This window comes from Triplophysa rosa, linkage group LG21 (assembly GCF_024868665.1).
Source record: "Triplophysa rosa linkage group LG21, Trosa_1v2, whole genome shotgun sequence".
Classification (NCBI taxonomy): Eukaryota; Metazoa; Chordata; class Actinopteri; order Cypriniformes; family Nemacheilidae; genus Triplophysa; species Triplophysa rosa.
In genome coordinates, this window is record NC_079910.1 from 18,340,819 (window position 1) to 18,354,533 (window position 13,715).

The 13,715-nt window shown below is 41.1% G+C and overlaps 2 protein-coding genes across 4 annotated transcripts; one reads left to right on the top strand and one right to left on the bottom strand.

Moving 5' to 3' along the window:
- Positions 1–6,316: 6,316 nt before the first annotated feature.
- Positions 6,317–10,261, top strand: LOC130545417 (uncharacterized). Its single transcript, XM_057319882.1, has 6 exons — positions 6,317–6,686; positions 6,980–7,251; positions 7,844–8,034; positions 8,127–8,217; positions 8,296–8,501; positions 9,499–10,261. The coding sequence occupies exons 1-6, from the start codon at positions 6,597–6,599 to the stop codon at positions 9,690–9,692; spliced, it is 1,044 nt and encodes a 347-aa protein (XP_057175865.1). The 5' UTR covers positions 6,317–6,596; the 3' UTR covers positions 9,693–10,261.
- On the bottom strand, positions 9,908–12,987 carry LOC130545418 (uncharacterized). Of its 3 annotated transcripts, XR_008961646.1 has the most exons (6): positions 12,563–12,987; positions 12,136–12,329; positions 11,867–12,014; positions 11,174–11,264; positions 10,308–10,512; positions 10,097–10,212 (listed from the first exon to the last, which is right to left on the bottom strand). XR_008961646.1 is itself a non-coding variant. In XM_057319885.1 (5 exons), exons 1-5 carry the CDS (start codon positions 12,665–12,667, stop codon positions 9,908–9,910), a joined length of 897 nt encoding a protein of 298 aa, XP_057175868.1. In that variant the 5' UTR covers positions 12,668–12,971. The 3 variants fall into 3 exon arrangements, 2 of the variants coding, with proteins under 2 accessions (XP_057175868.1, XP_057175866.1); XM_057319885.1 differs by lacking the exon at positions 11,174–11,264 and having other exon boundaries at positions 9,908–10,212; positions 10,308–10,452; positions 12,563–12,971; XM_057319883.1 differs by lacking the exon at positions 11,174–11,264 and having other exon boundaries at positions 9,908–10,212; positions 12,563–12,969.
- Positions 12,988–13,715: the final 728 nt, after the last annotated feature.

Here is a 13,715-nt window from a genome sequence, read left to right on the forward strand (position 1 = left end):
CTTCTTCAAGTGTGCGCAGTTTCCATTGGATCATGCCTGTCAACCACGGCCATGGCCTAGGACACCCGTGCTTTGAACTTGAAATGGAATAACCAATGCTGTAACTGCTACTTCCTGGTACTCGCAAACCTCACAACCCCATGGGGGGCCCTGTCAAGTGCGAGAACTTTCTACTAGACTAGAACAGCCCAGAGCTTTGCACTCTGGTGAATAAATGAGACTGTAGCAACTGCATTCACCAAAAGGGGTCATTGTTCAGCTCAACACACAGTGGGACCAAGCCTTCAACCACACATATTCAATGGAATACGTGGAGCATGGCCCACTCTGGAAGCCACACCCCCTTTTTACTGAATACGTCATCTTTTGCAGCGTGCATATTGTACAAGTGAGTACATTTACCAAAGATTTTGAACAACGTCTTTATGAAGAGAATGACAGCAGGTTACCACTCCAAGGAGATGGACAACGCCCTGCACCTGCCATCAACTGCAAGTGCTAGAGCTACTCTTCACAAAGACAATGATGCAGAACTAATGTCAACTATGTGGCCCCATTCACAGAACCACATGACATTACATCCCAAGCTAGCTGCATCCTGAGCTACAAAGAACACCACCTACAAGGTTTGTGAACTGCTAAAAATAACTGCCCACTCATGTAAATGAGCGCTCAAGACGGTGCCACACCAAATGGCACCTGCGCTTCACCACATGCCTGATCTACCCTTGCAAAATGGAGTTCCATCTGAAAGCTTGACTTGCCAAACACTGCCTTAACACTGGTCTACACTGACAACGTGACCAGAACGAAAGGGGGGTAGCCAAGCACCAGCTGAACACGGCTCTTACCACAGCCTGAGCACCCAGATGACAAGAGCTGCTCCGTGCTTCACAAGCCATCCAGCGATGTTCCACTCACATCAGAACACAGAAGGTAACCATAGAGACCTGCCACCAACCTGTGATGTTTCTAACAGTCAACGCCTCCTCACCACTGATCCCATGCACACAAAGCCACGTGGTTGACGACACAATGGTGAGGCACTGCACGCCCAGAGCAGGTGTTTTGTGGAAAATGACAAGCCTGTCCCACTGCAACACTTCAAGCTGGGGCCCCAAACATCACAGCACAAGTGACAGCTATCCGGATTAATCCTTTAAATCGCAAAAACTCCATCAGACAATTTCTTACCTGCATAGACTCAAAGTAGGCTAAGCTAAGTTTCACACACTATCACTTGGCAAGAAACATAGCGAATCATAAGCCAGTTGAGCATTAACACCTGTTCCAGACACCTAGTGTCATCACAAAGGAACACGATATGCTCCTCTGCGGGAAAAGGTGTAAGAACATTCAAAGTAAACCCATGAAAACAGGCATTTTGTGGCAACCGGTGGTCACCAAAAACCCACCCGCCCATCCCACGCATCGCTTCTAAGCCACAGCTACCACCTCACGCCGCCCGCATCACACCCACCCACACTGGCTCTGCCTAAAATACAGCTTCGCTTAAGCAACCACCAACGCTCACAAGCGATGTTAAACACCTTCCTTTCATTATGTCCAACCTTGCTGCGTCTAATAAGCAAAATCCTCTAGTCTGTTCCTGTAACAACACAGCGCCACGCCGTGCAACTTTCCAGGAACAAAGGGGGGTCATGCTGATGTATGCCTACGACACACCATGGGCCAGACACCATGACACCAAAGCCACTAACACACAAAGAAGTGGCGCACTGCCCTGGCATGCAGCGACAGAGCACATCAGTATATGTTGAGTTGATTCTAGCTCCAACCAGCAAACTTCACACCCTCACTATGACGCAAAACAGCCACCTCCCCAGGGTAGAACATCAAGGAAGATTGTGTGTGACCTGTGCCCAGGTCAACAAGGGGCAACCATGACTTTTTACAATCACACGGAAGTTCACCAAGCGGGTAGAGTACCACCCAGCATCCCACTAGACAGACCACTGCATCACAGCACACCTCCACATGTTCTCCAGGTTCAGACGGCCACTGATAACCAGCTCAGACAGAAACGCTCACTCCAGGACCGACATCAGGCACAGAGATTTTGGAAACCAACAAGCATACAAGCCTAACTCCATTCTCTGAACCAGTCTCAGCCGGCCAAGTGTAAGGAACCAACTGAACAACGAGCAGTACGCTGGAGAAGTATGTTTCTGTTAACATGTAAATTGGGACGGGAACAGCCCCCTTGTGTCCACCGCCATCAAAGGGACCTCAAACCAACCGACGTGTGTGTTTCTTTTTGATCTGATGGCCTAAGCTCAGACAATACCACCACAACATCCAAAGCGCCAGCCAAGAGACTTCAACCTTGTCACACCCTACACTGCTCACCAGTACTTCAATGAAAGACACCGGAGCATGACACCTGCTTTTGCTCTGTAATCACTGCAGAAAACGTGAAGGCCAGAGAGCATGCTGCACCCGGCAAGATTCACAAGAGGAACGTGATGTGGATGACAAGATTTGATGTCATAACAACTACGTGAGACAACCTCCCATCTGTTGTCCAAGAAACTTCTACCACCTTAGGGCCAACCAACCCCCTTCAAGCCCATCTTGCATACTCTCTGGGTAGTGCCATCCCTCTGCACATAGCCCCGAGCAAGGCGAGATGGCATTTCTACTGAATCTACCCATTATCGAGGCCTTACAGACTCTGGATCGGATGTCTGCTCGCGCCAACTCCCCTGTGGTCCGGTCCTGGACCGCCGCGGACACTGCACTGTGCCAAACCACCACATTAGGGTATACACTTATTCTAGGCTTGTCCTTCGTCCTTTACAGAAGGGTCAACGGAATGCAGGAGTCAGTGAACAAGTGTACGGCGGCGTTTCCTCGGGCATTCAAACGGAGCCGCGAGAAGGGAGGCACGCAAGCTGAGCTCGAACCTAACCTCCTCGAGATTGACCCACTGCCAGTGCGCCACAGCCCTGAGGACCAGTAAGACCCACCTGTCACCTCGACCATTACGATCCAGACAACCATCGGCCGTCTAAGCTTCTACAAACCCCGTCGTCCGAAAGGGGGGATATGTAGGGTATGGTCGGATCAAAGTTTACCATCTGTGATCTTAAAACACAGCAACCTCTCAGCAGGACTACGACCAGGCACCAACAAGTCTGGCCAAATGTCCTATTCTCAACACCTTCATCTAAACCAGGACAGATTCGGATACTCTCCCCTAGACTTCAAAGGAGGTTCTTGGGGAGGACAGGACTGTTCACCAAAGTGAGAAAAGCCATGTGGCCCCCAGGGACTGAGAGCCTCAAATTCTTCCAAAAGAATGTCTCTTTCTCTTTCCTTAGCCACAAAATACTGGTTTAAAGTGTATACACATGAATCTCCACATTGTATACTTGCCTCTATGTTATTCTCCTTCACCTATAACCTCAAAGGCATATGTGCTTAGTGGTATTCTGTGTATATTTACATTCTTGTCCAAACTACAGGTCAATGTAATTGTAACCCCTTCATGTTTCATATCTACGTGTTTCCCTTTTCATGTATTAGAATATGGTGTATAGCACAGTAATGTATATTATACCATACTCATTTAATTCTATTCAAAGTCTATTCCTGCTCCAAACTACCAGGTGACCATAAATGCAAATGAGTTAGTGTGCCGGACAAAGAAACATGTTTTCGCGCCCAAAACTATCTCATCTCATTGGATCGCCCACCTTGGAGGGGCGTGACGTCCTCTGTGTTAAAACATCTGAACACGCAGGAAAGCTTGCTCTTTTGTGTATGTTCGTTCGCTCGTGGGCGTTCACGCTCCTGCACGTTCCGCTCGTTCGTGTTCCTTCAACCTGTCGAGATCTGTCTCTCCTCAGAGATAGCCTCTTCCAGCAGTTTGGATCAGCTAAATCCAACGGACTCCCGGCTCGCTCTGAACGCATCAGGACCCTTTGATACGCGCGCCAGCATGTGTCCCGAGAAACAAAGAAGCCAATGCAAGTATCTGAACTATTGCTAACCGGTTGCGTATAAGCTTTGCCCCTTTTTAAATAAGGAGATTTGTCCTTGATGGTTTATGCAGATGCGAATAGCTGATTTAATACTGCCACTCTTTGCTTTGTCTATTTCTTTCATTCTTTACTGCTTTTACGTTTTTATGTTTGTTTGTTAATGTTTGGTCTTTGTTAGTAGTTGGTTTTAGTTCCCCCGTGGTGTAGATAAATAAACCGCATGTGTATCCACGCTCGAATTGTTTCTGTGTTTATTTATCACATATCAAGGTCACTTAAACTGCTTGATTTCGTTAAGATTTCTGAAGTGGTACTGTACTACAGTAAGAATATTGTTTTTCCAGGCCAGGGGAGTAATATTTCTTAGAGTTAATATACGACCTGCTGATCACTTGCTGGACGAGTACATCTTAGTTTGTCGCTGTTATTAACTCTGCTGCATCAGGTTAAAGTGTATAAAATAATTAATGGTTAATCACAATTAATTATACGTATGTTACCGTGGTTAAACTCATAGTTTCCCCGAAATACACAACACCCGTGTAAAATGATAGAACTTACGCCCGAACCCGACCGAACCCGTCGGGTCACGTTGGGTCCGTCGGGTTCGGGCAAAGATCTTCAGCTCTACTTTACAGATCATAAAGGCATTTGTTTTCAATAAAATTGATTTAAGACTTAAAATTCATTTTTATTCATAAACTTTAGGTTTAGGGTAAGGTTAGGGGTAGTATAGGGCTTTAATATCTCAATAAGTTGCCATCATTTTAATAATTTTTATAAATATAATGATTTACTGTCTGTTATTATTTCATAATGTTTAATGCACAACAATGCTGAGGTGCAAATAGTAACGTTATCTGCCACTATTTATAAGTAAAAAGCATCTAACTAAATCCAAAGAAAATAGGCCCTACAGCTATTTTTGGTTAGTGTAAATAGCATATCACTAAGAAATGCTGCTATTCTTGCTTGGTGTAAACAGAACTTACTACTATTTAAACTTCGTGTAAACAGCATCTGTCGCTATTTTCACTTAGTGTAAATAAAAAGTGCAAGATGTTTGTCCCTTTATGCACTCCGCAGTCTGGTGTACATTGTTTTCAAATGTTTTTTTTTTTTAGTTAGCAGCCTGCCCTGTAGGCTTTATTCAATTCCAACAATTTTATTGTTTGTCTGCTGAATATAACTCTCACAGTGTCCTGCCTAATTTTTTTGAAGGCTAAGAACAGCGAATTTGGTGCTAATTTAGACCACCGAGATCTATTTCAATCATTTAAAGCAGTCTTCAAAAAATACTGCTACTGCACAATCAGAAACTAAAACAATACATTTCCGACACAAATACTAAAAACAAACTACCCAAATATTACTTTTATCGGATCAAGCACTAGCTGTAAAGTGTTTTATACTTCATCTACCTGTTGATGAGACTATCTATCTATCATCAGCTCTGATTGGAGTCAGTGAACACAGACTGTGAGCAGGAAATAGAAAACCCGGAGCAGAATACACAGATCTCTAGCGCGCGGAGTGATAACAGAATGCCTTCAGCAGGGATGTGAGTCCATTCCGCTTCACTCATACAGCCTAATATGCAGTTCACCTCTCAATAACATTGAGAGAACACGTATAAACAAGAACATCGAACATAAGGTTAAGAACAGTCCTAAAGCATAGAAAGAATGTATAGAAAACATTTGTATATGAAGAAATAAAATGTTACAATAATGTTTTGTTAGAGTTTGCATTACCCTACAAAAACATTGGGTCAACATTATAAAAAAGTTTTGCAGAACATTTTTCATAATCTTAGAAAAACATTAGGAGAACGTTTATATAACAATAGAATTGAACATTCTAATAACGTTTTGGATAACGGTCTTGTAACCAAGCAAAAACATTAATACAACATTTAAAAAACTGGACGTTTTGTATGGGAGGCAAATCCTGCCAAATTTAAATAAATAAATTAAACGATGAAAATTAAAATGAAAACCAGATTAGCAATTTCATTATACACAACTGCGTGCACAATATGTGCCAAAATGAAAAATAAAATGAAATTATTTTATTTTCATTTTCATTTTTACACTGACAATGCGTTGTCCCTGTCAAATTGAAAAAGAAAATGCAATTGGTGATTTGACATTTCATTTTCACTAAAATCTCGAGGCAAGACTGCCAATTTGAAAATGAAAAGGCAAATGTGAAAAATAAATTGTAAAAAAATTTTTTACAAAGGTTTTAGGGTCCTTGTGTTATACTTTTGCGTCCATTCGTTTTCCGTTTTTTGACCCATAAATAAAAAAAGAAAAATGTGCTTTCTTCTTTATTTGTTTTTAGACTGGTGAATATAATATTCATACACAAACTTATTTTCCTTATATGAAATGCTTATTTACTTGAAAATCAAAGCAATAGTATACACAACTTTTTCCCATTTTACCAAAATTCGAAATTTGATTTCTGCATTTTATTTGCTTTGACCCGGAACATACCCGGTCAGATGACCTTTTTACCGCCGTTTTTATGAAGTTCCTTAATTGAAGGTGCTTTACCACACGTGGAAGTTAGTTCGGCTGAAAGATGGAACAGTATATTCTTTTTAAAGGGAGCAAAAGGGTAACACTGAAGGATGATGATATGAGCGCGGAGAAGATAGGTAGGATTTTTCAGGTGAGTACAAACCTGTGTTATTAAGTTATGTTAGATGCATTTAAGTTGTAGGGGACTCCAACACAATAGTACCCTTTAAAATGCCATATGACCTGCTCTTTAAAGTGGTTAAAAAAATTGTCATTTTGCTCAAAATCAGTTCAATAACTGTGTTATTGCAAATTCATCAATTATGACACAAAGTCGATTCAGTTATAAAGCAGTAAAGAAGACAGTGTATCATCATCCCTCTGGCTGGGGTGATGTCTGGGCGTAATTAACAACTAATTAACCTTTAACTCCTCTGTTTTAAGGTTTCATCGCAGACTGTGTACTTGACTGATGATTCGAATATCGCAATTTTCCCAAATCAGTCGGGTTACTTAAGTACCTTAGACCTCACTGCACGGGGACATTATGAGGTCCATGGGGATGAAGTAGAGAAAGGACTTCTCTCCCCAGGAACACACCCAGCAGTTGCTCCGCGTTTTTCTTTTACCCGCACTGTTCCACCCTCTGCTGCTGCTGGTTCACCTGCCGCTGCAGCTGCACCTCCAAGAGCCTCCATGACTCGCTCATTTCAGAGGTAGGCCTATTTCATTATTTTAAGATAGCTGAGGCTCATAACTTTACTGAGAAGGTCTAATAATAGCGATAATTTACATATTTAAAAGGGGTAGCCTATTCTATTATTGAAAATTGTTATATAATGTTTTTACTTATTACTGCATGCTGTCCATAGACTTGTTCCACAGTAGATGTATAATTGTTTAAAGTTGTTTTTTTCTTTGGCATTTATCTGTTTTTGTATTTTTTGCATGTTGTCATTTGCTTATATTGGACACCAAATTTCAAAGAGCTAGTCACAACCTACATGTTTGCTTCATATAACCCCATTTTTGAACAAGAAATGATTATGACTTACACACATAATTTGTGTGTGTGTGTGTGTGTGCGCGCTGTGTGTGTGTGTGCGCGCTGTGTGTGTGTGTGCGCGCTGTGTGTGTGTGTGCGCGCTGTGTGTGTGTGTGTGTGCGCTGTGTGTGTGTGTGTGCGCTGTGTGTGCGCTGTGTGTGCGCTGTGTGTGCGCTGTGTGTGCGCTGTGTGTGTGCGTGCGTGCGTGAGAAAGAGAGTGAGAAATGTAACTTTGAATTTGCAATGTGTGTTATGTATTCCAGATCCATTTACATTGCTGATTCAGTTCATGGTAAACTGAGGCCGAGCAGGATGGTGGTTGTCCGTTTCCTAGAATGTGAGGCTACAGTACATGGCATTATTGGGAAAGTTCAAGATGCTCTTGGCAGTTATGATCCAGTAATTCTCACTGATGCCCAGGGTAACGAGATACTTGATTCTGAAGGAACTAAAGGTATGTATTACAATTTTATGTTTGTATTTTTAAGCTGTTGTAATTAAGAATTATATGGCAATCACTGGGTCATGCCATCCCCATGTACCCAGGGTCCCTCTACTGGAAGCAGAATGCCCGGAAGGTTTTTGCCATCTCCGAACAAGATTTCACAGAGTTTCAGGGCACCAAGAGAAAGAGAAGGTACGGAATCAATATTTGTGAGTATATTTCTCAACTGCTCAAGTCTATGACTAATCTATTTAAAAAATACTTTTTTAGCTCAAGTCGAAAAGATGATGAGACTTCAGGTCTACAAGATGTGTACGAAAAGATAGAGGAGGTGGTTCTGGCCTCACAGGGCCTTCAGCAAGTTATCTCATCTATCAAAGAGCTTTCTGAGCTGTCCAGTCAAACATCTGCCAAAACCTTGACTGATGTCCAAATGCAGAAAATAAAAGCAGCTTTCACTTGCATAGTCTGCAAGGGTAAGTGTTGTGTGCACAATTGGTATTGTCAAATATGAGTTCCATTAACATTTAAAATTAAGGCAAGTTATGACTTGGGTAAAAATCGCAAATTCAGTTGTTGTTGTAGCATTTAGCTTGCAATCATATTCCTGCTATCTATTCAGTAAATGCCACTTTGAGTTGGTTCTAATGTAATGGAATTCATATATTTGTAAATGCTGCTAAAAGGAGTAGTTCACCCAAAACTGAACATTCTGTCATCATTTACTCACCCTCATGTCATTCCACACCCACAAACTTTTATTCATCTTTGGAACACAAATGAATGTATTTCGCATGAAATGGAAGGTGCAAGTCTTTTCTTCCCTAATGTGACACACTTTTGTGAAACTGCTTTTGGTACAAGATGTAGTTGATGGGCTTGATTTTGTCCATGGGGAATTGATTGGATGTTTGTGGTTTGATATTAGTCGATTTCATGTGAGGGAGAGGAAGAGGAGAATTTTTGATTTAATGATTACAAGGCCACATAAAATGTTTTGCACAAACAAATTATGAAAAATACTGCAATATTCCACTGAAGACAATACGTTCAATTTGATTTCATGGTGCTAATGAAATCTGACAGATTTCTGTCCCTCTATTGAAAGTCTGTTCAACCAAAACTCTGACCGCTATATTCACATGGATTTATTTTACTATATCTTTATGAATGCTTTTAAGGGTTTAAGAGTTTTGGGTGAATAGACTTTCAATGGAGGATCAGCGCTCTCTGATTTCATTAAAGATATCATAATTTGCATGAGGTAAATGATGACAACTTTCAGAAAATGGTCCTTTTAATTGCACTTTTGAAGCTGTGATGTCATGTGAGAATCAGTATTTATGTGTTTTACTTGATGTCTTTTTCGTGGTAGCTTGGATAAAACATTAAAACATTTCCTTAAATTTTTTTTGTGAAAACCCTGCACTGTGCGCACAACATCTGATTTTTGTGACATTTGATATTTTCTAGGACCCATAGATCAACCGGTATTTGCCACCTGCTGTAGAAGCCTGATCGGATGCAAGCTTTGTGTTGATCAGTGGATGGCTACTGCATCACAGTGCTTGAAATGCAGGGGGGAAGATCTCAGTAACAATGTCTTTCTTGCAGTGGGTCTTTCTGAAGTTTTGTTAGCTCTTAGTGACATTATTAAGGTAGAGTAGCGCTGCATTACACAGACAATTGTTACCTGTTAAGTGATTGACGTTTAGTTCAGTGGTTTAATGGACAGCTTATTTTGTTGAAACAAGAACAAGAAAAACATTTTTTGTTAATTGCATTTGTCAGCATCATGTTGATGCTAAACAGTTAGTCTAATATTTTGTTTCTAGAAAGAGCACTTGATAGGAAAACATATAACAACCAATAAGCATGTTCTTTATGAGTATCTTTGAGTTAGAGTGACTAGAGTGATCAAAGCCTCTTTAAAAGGCAAAAAGTTTTTGTTGACTGCATTATTGAGCAAAACAGCAATGTCTGGCCACTTCTCTGAAAACAGTTGTTCCACTGTAGCCTTCTCATGTTCGCTTGTGAAAGGGTCCATTCCAAAGGAAGAAACCCTTGTCAAAGAGGACCCCAGTGTGTCCATGTACAGATCAGCTGCTTCAGTTCCATTGGGCAGTAGTGCTGCTGAAATGTTTTTTGCAGAACCACCCTGTGCAAGCTGGTTGGGGATTCCTTTTCCTGTAACAGTTGGGAAATGTTAACTCCTATTAAATGTTGTGAATGTCAATTACTTGTCAAGCGTTTTGTTTTAAACATTATTTAGCATACTGTACCGGGAATCCTGTGGTTGTTCCATGCCTCTACTACCCTGCTAATGCCCAGATGACACAGTTGACAGATGAGGTTAGAGACACAGTATCTTGTTAGGTTGCAGTCCATATCAATGAGTTCTTGGTCGACCAGCTGGACAAGAGCCTCCTTCAAAGGGTAATTAACTCTGTTATTAATTTCAGGCCACATCCTCTCAATTGTGTGATTCTGGTGAATAAAATGAGTGACATAAAAGGTTATTTTTACAATAGACTAAAAATCATCACTGCACTATAGTTTTTCATATCAAGTAGACACACCTTAACAGATAATTAGATTAAGTAAAGACAATCACAAATTTGGATTATCAAGTACAAGAGTTCCTCTGTAATGTACTTCGTTTTGTAGAAGTAGAAAATAAAATTAAGTTTATGTATGTGGAAATATTATTCAGTTAGAAGTATGATTTAATTACCAATATAATCAATAAGTGTTTTCTTTCATTAAATCATTAAGCTGTGTGCTTTTATCATGAGCTTGCTATTTTACTCAGTGGAAAATACTGTGATAAAGATAGAGTGTGACAAGCCGAGCGAAACCACAAAAGAGGAACAAGCTCTGTGTGTGCGTGCAGAAACGGAACAGTGACAAGTCTAACTAACAACACACACCCAAAGAGTCACACAGAGAAGGAATGTTATGAATTAATCCACTGCATATGTTTTAAGTATAATCATGAGTTTTGATGTGTTTTGAATCATAGGATTAAGAAACAACGCTGCATAATTAAAGTATTAGATGATTGAGTGTTTTTTACTGAAAGTATTTTGACATGTTGTCTTGCCACATGAAACTGTCTCTAGGGAACTTCCTAAAACTAGCAACTGACCACAGGGTGCAAAAGATGCGTTGCAAAAGATGTTGTTTTGCAGGCAGATAAACGTGGTGCACGGTGATTGGTTGCCAAGGAGCAATACTCCCTAGAGACAAAGGAGGAGTCAGAAGATGAGAACGAAGTCAAATACTGAATAAATATGTGTGTTTTTGAATAATCTGGGTTGTTGGCTTGTGGTGGAGTGAGGAGATCGTCTGACAACCCAAAGCTTTGTTACTCTTTTACATCTGATAAATAAACTTCAGTTTTTGAACTTAAAAGTTTCTCTTTGAATTCTGAACATGCAGGACTGCCTGTAAAGTCCAACATGTACCACTGTTGTGATTTTGTTGTAAGCTAAATTAATTTTTTAAATATTTAATAAGATTTTTTCAATATAAACATGCATCTAATTTTATAATAAAATCAACTAAAAATAAACTTAATGTCTAAATTAAAACTATTTGGGTCTGAAGATAGATTGATCTCATCAGACATACACTTGTACAAAACTCTTAATGTAGTGAGAATTACCAACACTTTTTGCAAATGCAGACGAAACTAGTTTTGCAGGTGACTAATTAATCCAAATAATTTGTTTAATCTATTGCAATCTATACATATAGTCACACTTTGTTCTTTTAAACGTTTTGAGTTTTCAGAACCGTAATAGTTTAAATCTAAACCACAACAGAATGGAAAACATACTTTTGTTGATTGGGTCTGACGATACGGTGGTGTTTCTGTATTCAGTCTATGGTCAGCAAGGATTTCTTGAATAAATAGAGTCAGGAAGAACTCTTTGCCATGGTCCACTCTTATTTGGTCCCACATTCCATTGTTGATTACAGCAGGCCTTAAATAATGATCAAATTCAAAAATAAGTTGTTCTCTACACTGACTCTTTCATATGCAATATATTCAGATGATATATATAGTTCAAGCTAATAAGTCTTTTTTTCTTTTGTAATACAAACCTGTACACTTTTTCATAAATAGTGAGGTTATTCTTTACTGGCATACATGCATAAGCCATGATCTTGCTGCTGTAGCCATCAATTGCTAGGACATGTGTAACTCCAAACATGCCCAGCTTTTCGTTTTGGTCTAAATGGAGTTTGTGTCCTGTGTATGCAGCACGGTAGGGTATAGGATTAAGATTCCGTGCACCCTGATAAGAGAAGTGGAAAAAATAATGCAAGAATTACAATGTTGTCTTTGAATTGTTTGTCCAGTAGGCCTATTTGTTAAAAGCAATAGTCCAGATGTAACATATAATGCCAACTGTAGGGCTTGCTATAAAAATGTTGCCGTAGTGTTTTACTAAATAACAACACCCTTTATCTAATAACTGTTGGTTTTGATGTATATAAGGATTAATAATAATAATAAAAACTGGCTTACACTGCATCGCATTTCATGGTATGGTCGATGTATTGTCTGGAGGGCTCGCCCAACCCGACTTTCTGAGGCTCGAATTCCCTTTGCTGCCAAATAACCAGTCATCATCTTACGACCGTAGGTTGGTCCTGCCTAGAGTGATGGAACAAACTCATTTATCATTTATCAACAAAATATGGCCTACATCAGACTATAATATAAGCCATGCTTGTTTAAGCAGTGTTTTTAAGCAGAGACAAAATCAGATCTTTGAATGTTACCGCGTTTAACTGTCATTGTGATTAAAATAAGATACACGATGTACAGTAGGCATATACTGGCCACTACACCAACACCTGTGTGCAGTACAGTATGGCTACTGTAATCGATTTGTTTAAACGGGCCGACCGTTCGTTAACTGAACTAACCTTAGTCCGGGAAAACAACGCTAAACCATCTTCAATGTCAAATGCATTATTTTATTGCAATNAAGTATCTGGGCTTCCACTTGGCCAGGTGAGGTGCGTCCCCAAATTGATAAGACGGCGCGCGATTGCGCCTGCCCGAGGCCCTAAGACCAAAAAGGAGGTGAGGCAGTTCCTGGGGCTGGCGGGATACTACAGAACGGTTTGTGCCTAATATATTCGGACCTCACCAGCCCGCTGACTGACCTCACTAAAAAGGGAGTGCCAGATCGCGTCCATGGACGGAGCGAGTGCCAGCAGGGTTCTACCAGAGTTGAAGGCTGCTCTAGTGTGGCGGGCCGCTCTTGCATTCCCCTAACTTTTCTCTCCCTTTTATCCTGCAGACCGACGCGTCGGACAGAGGGCTGGGCGCAGTACTGTCCCAGCTGGTAGAGGGTGAGGAACGGCCGGTGCTGTACCTGAGCCGCAAGCTCTCCAAGAGGGAAGCTAGGTACAGCACCATAGAGAAGGAGTGTTTGGCTATCCGGTGGGCAGTCCTCACCCTCAGATACTACCTGCTGGGGCGGGAGTTCACCCTCTGTTCGGACCACGCTCCCCTCCAATGGCTCCACCGCATGAAAGACACCAATGCCCGGATCACCCGTTGGTATCTTGCTTTACAGCCTTTTAAATTCAAGGTGGTCCACAGGCCGGGTGCACAGATGGCTGTGGCTGACTTCCTCTCCCGGCAAGGGGGGGGGGGGGGACTGCAG

What these genes read in the sequence shown, in the direction of transcription:
- LOC130545417 (XM_057319882.1), top strand. Translation starts at nt 6,597, where the DNA reads ATGGAACAGTATATTCTTTTTAAAGGGAGCAAAAGGGTAACACTGAAG. An exon ending in AGATAGGTAGGATTTTTCAG is followed by an intron (nt 6,687 to 6,979) that starts GTGAGTACAAAC and finishes CTCTGTTTTAAG; the next exon opens with GTTTCATCGCAGACTGTGTA. An exon ending in GGCACCAAGAGAAAGAGAAG is followed by an intron (nt 8,218 to 8,295) that starts GTACGGAATCAA and finishes ATACTTTTTTAG; the next exon opens with CTCAAGTCGAAAAGATGATG.
- LOC130545418 (XM_057319883.1), bottom strand. Translation starts at nt 12,667, where the DNA reads ATGATGACTGGTTATTTGGCAGCAAAGGGAATTCGAGCCTCAGAAAGT. An exon ending in GTCAGACCCAATCAACAAAA is followed by an intron (nt 10,513 to 11,866) that starts GTATGTTTTCCA and finishes TTTATTCACCAG; the next exon opens with AATCACACAATTGAGAGGAT. An exon ending in GAACAACCACAGGATTCCCG is followed by an intron (nt 10,213 to 10,307) that starts GTACAGTATGCT and finishes CAACTGTTACAG; the next exon opens with GAAAAGGAATCCCCAACCAG.